The sequence below is a fragment of the Nothoprocta perdicaria genome, unplaced genomic scaffold (genome assembly GCF_003342845.1).
Source record: "Nothoprocta perdicaria isolate Ctin4 unplaced genomic scaffold, notPer1 scaffold_319, whole genome shotgun sequence".
NCBI classification, from domain to species: domain Eukaryota; kingdom Metazoa; phylum Chordata; class Aves; order Tinamiformes; family Tinamidae; genus Nothoprocta; species Nothoprocta perdicaria.
Genome location: NW_020455554.1, coordinates 85,116 through 89,101, shown reverse-complemented (window position 1 = coordinate 89,101; position 3,986 = coordinate 85,116). Strand labels below are relative to the sequence as shown.

At 49.6% G+C, this 3,986-nt stretch overlaps 1 protein-coding gene across 1 annotated transcript; it reads right to left on the bottom strand.

The window, feature by feature from the left end:
• Window positions 1-1,062: 1,062 nt before the first annotated feature.
• Window positions 1,063-3,780, bottom strand: LOC112950431 (UPF0488 protein C8orf33 homolog). Its single transcript, XM_026042962.1, has 5 exons — window positions 3,693-3,780; window positions 2,789-3,515; window positions 1,863-1,953; window positions 1,612-1,758; window positions 1,063-1,473 (listed from the first exon to the last, which is right to left on the bottom strand). Exons 2-5 carry the CDS (start codon window positions 3,371-3,373, stop codon window positions 1,277-1,279), a joined length of 1,020 nt encoding a protein of 339 aa, XP_025898747.1. The 5' UTR covers window positions 3,374-3,515; window positions 3,693-3,780; the 3' UTR covers window positions 1,063-1,276.
• Between the last annotated feature and the right edge of the window lie 206 nt (window positions 3,781-3,986).

Sequence of the window (3,986 nt, the reverse complement as noted above, 5' to 3'; positions counted from 1 at the left end):
ACCAGAGCCGTACAAGAAAGCAGAAAATACAGATCAAATGCAACAGAGTTCTTGGGCTGTCACAGTTCGTTTCACTGTCACCCAAGATTTGGGACAGTCAATTTATCTTCTGAGTCACTGCTGGTTGCCACTGGGTTACTAARGTAAGCTGCTTTTTTTAGGGACCGACCCTACATCCTCCCCAGCTGGTGAGGACTTGACTTCAGAAAACTAAAATTTTTCCTCTTTGGAAAGACTTGCCTGACATCCCTGAGCTGAAGTAAATCAACATCTGCAGTTCTCCGTGTCTGCAGACAAATGAATGAGCAAAGATGACTTTCCTGATTTTCCTCTCAGTTCCTGAACTCTTGAAATGTTGCATTTAATTAAAGACGGTACCTAACGTCTTCTAGATACCAGAGTCACTGCTGCTCTTTTGAAAAGCAAAAGATTCTTGTGTGCCCTGGTGGCYGAGAAGGCCAATGGGATCCTGAGGTGCCTTAAGAAGAGCATCTCCAGCATGTTGAGGGAGGGGATCGTCCCCCTCTATGCACCYYTTGTGAGSCCACAYCTGGAGACTGTGTCCAGTTCTGGGCTCCCCRGSACAAGAGGGATGTGGAGCTGCTGGAGAGAGTCCAGCGCAGGGCTACSAGGATGATCAGGGGCCTGGAACATCTGCCMTRTRAGCAAAGGCTGRGRGAGCTGGGCCTGTTCAGCCTGGAGAAGAGATGGCCAGGGGGATATCTGCTCAGTGTATATAAATACCTCAAGGGAGGCAGTGAGGAGGCCGGTGTCCCTTCAGTGGGGGCCACTGACAGAATTAGAGGAAATGGCCACAAACTGAAGCACCAAAAGTTCCACAGGAACTTAAGGAAACATTTCTTGACAGCGAGGGTGCCAGAGCCCTGGCACAGGCTGCCCAGAGAGGTTGTGGAGTCTCCTTCTCTGGAGATCTTCGAAACCCACTTGGATGCAGCCTGTGCCACGTGCTCTAGGTGACCCTGCGTGTGCAGGGGGTTGGACTAGATGACCTCTGAGGTCCCTTCCAACCTTAAGGATTGAATCATAGAATAGCAGGTGAACTGCTACAGCATGAAGAAGAAGGTCTACTGGGTACACGGAGAACTGGAGTTGTATGTAGAATACATCTCCTCAAAAGGCACTCTGGTAGGCAATCCTTTTTTTTGGGAAACATACACAGATTCCTAAGTAACATTTTCCCTGCATTATTCTGCCCATCTTGGGTTTGCAGGCAATTTGGCATAGCTTTTAGCTGCAGTTTTATTCTAGAACCTTCCTAGAAAAAATTGAAGTAAAAATTTTCTTGGGAAGTCGTGAATCTGAATGAGCCTGTGTTAGAAGTCCTGGGTGATGCCGAAGGGGATTCTGCTGAATCCTGGCTTTTCCTGCAAGCTCCAGTGCGCTTCCGCATGACCCGGCAGCTCTTCCTGCGGATGTTTTCCTTCACTTCCACAACCCTGGCAGATTTCATAGCTTGCAGAAGGGAGAAGAAAACAAGAAGAGGGGTTTAGACAAGTTACATCCCACTCTACTGAGCTACGTGGAGGCTGAGCGCAAAGGAGGCTCTGCAACCAGAGGGAGCCAACACTCCCTGCATGCGGAGTCCCAAACCTGCTTGCACGAGCTTCAGCTGTTGGCACCAGTCCTCCTCCATCCTCTTCCTGTAGTCTCCGAACAAGGTTCTCATGACCTGGCGCTTCTTCACCAGCGGGGCCTTGTCACTGCGCAGCGTCTTGATCGCGCGCAGAGCCTCCTCCGCTGCAGCAACAGCAAGGACCAAGCCGCAGATTAAGACAACGCCGGGGCGCTTTCCCTGCGCCACCGGCCTGCCTGGCCGCCCAGCCTGCTCCCTCAGAGCTCACCTTGTTTAGGACTGGGCTTTTGTGTCTTCAGGCCAAGCTCCAGCTGTTCCACGCACCAGTCCACTTCTTTCCGCAGCTGGTCCTCTGATTGCTACACAGAGTAAAACACAAGGAAATAAGTCATCCAAATTATTTCCCAAAGGAAATCCATGCAAAATCAGGACTCGTTCAGAATTTCAGGTTCTGGTGGTCACTTTATCAACTTCATGGGACCTGGTCTACAGTATTTTTCATGGGATACATGTTRAACGATGAACAAACGTTCTGTTGTGACTTGCTGTCTCTCTTTGATGGGTGTAATATCTGGCTGCCATTCAGAAGATAGCAGTTCGCTGGAAAACGCTCCAGGATTTCAGGATATTAAAGAAACTGTCAAATCAACTTACAACGGGAGAAATAAGCATTAATAATRATAATAAACTAAGCTGCCCACAGAGGAAGCAATGGACAAGACCAGAAGCAGAATCTTGGTGTATCAGATACCATTTGGAGGTAGCTCTGCATCTTAACTTTGCTATTTGTCTAACATGAATAAATTCTCCTCCCTGATGGCAAATGATGGGGGCAGTGCCCAACTGAGCACCCACAGCCTGGCCTTCACGGCAGTTACCTGCCTTTAATTCTTTTTTTCTAAGGTAAGTGTGGTCCCTGGCCTCCCAGAGGTTGGTTATCTGCCGCAGGTCTCAATCCCAAAACCACGTAATGTTTCAGCACAGGTCTCCGGCAGACAACAAATAAAAGCACTAACTTCCTTTCCCTCATTCCCTCAACTGATGAGCAGAAGAAAACAGCTGCTGTAAGAAACAATCCTTGTTTTTCAGCTGGCAGTTCATGTCAGGCAATAACTGATAAGCTGTGCACAGACATCGAATTTCTCATCTATTGAATGGTTTATAATTTACCGGATTCTATCTGTATTCAGATACCTGAGAGGTCTCATCCTGGTGCGATGCATCTTTATTCAGACACTCACTGGCTTCTGCCTTTGCCTTCCTGCTTATCTCAGATTCTTCTTGCTCCTCTTTACTGCTAGATGCTTTTTGTTTCTTCTTCTTCTTCTTCTTCTGGGCCGCTCTATCTGYTGCTGCTTTCTCTGCCACTGCCTCCTCTCCAGGAGTGCTCTCTGCTACGGGGTTTTTGGACATGAAATGGCCTCTGTCTTCTCCAGTTGCACTGTCTGTCGTCTGAGTCCGCTCAGRCTTTTGTGAGGCCGAACTCTCCAGCCCGCCAGGCGATTCTGGGAGCCAGGAATTACCCAGCCCTTCACAGTCTGCTGCACTCTCTGTGGGTTCCCTAGTTCTCTGGTTCACTAGACCTAGTGGGGCTGGAGAATGATCTTCACTTGGGATGTTAAAGTTGAAAGTGAACTTGGGTTCTTGTCCAGAGGCAACAGAACTCAAGGCTTCACTCAAATTCTCTTGCTCTGGGGCTCCTACATTAGTTTGTTTCTGCTCAGCACCAGCAGCACCAGGAGCTGCTCCCAAAGTGGTGCCRGTTGCTGCCGGGTCCATCTCGGCAGCTGTGAAGTGGAATCGGAAGCTGTTGTCACACAGGAACCACTCTGTCTTTTCTTCGGACACTTGGCCAGACTCTTTCCTGTTCACAGCACCTGAAGGCTGCCTGGCTGCACTTCTGTTTCACCGGCTTCCAGACCTAGGAAAGGCAGGGAATGTCACTATCAGTACACGGATAGTCCTCCTGTGGGGATGTCCCTGCTACTGCAGCCCCCCTTTGTAAGGCAGAGCTGTGGGGAGCCAAAAGCCTCGGGATAAAAACATCTCAGGAAAGGAAACAAATATCAGATCCCGTGGAGGGACAGTTCAACATCACCTGCTTCCTCCGCGCTCTTCAGCTCCTCAGCCATTTTGAGCTGCTAATCCCCATTCGTCACTTCTTCACCAGAGGTGTCTCCTGGGAGTGCAGAACCATGATAAACTGCTGCGTTTTTCCTGCTGCATTCAAGAAAAAGATCAAAAGAGAGAAGAAACAGGTCGTGATGGGCCTCACAGACTATACTGCAGGATGCTGATGGCCCATGAGGACCGTGGATGCTGATGGTCCCGTGTGGCAGCGGGCGCCCTCGCTGCTTCCTAACCCAATGGACCCAGTACAGCAGAGCACTGT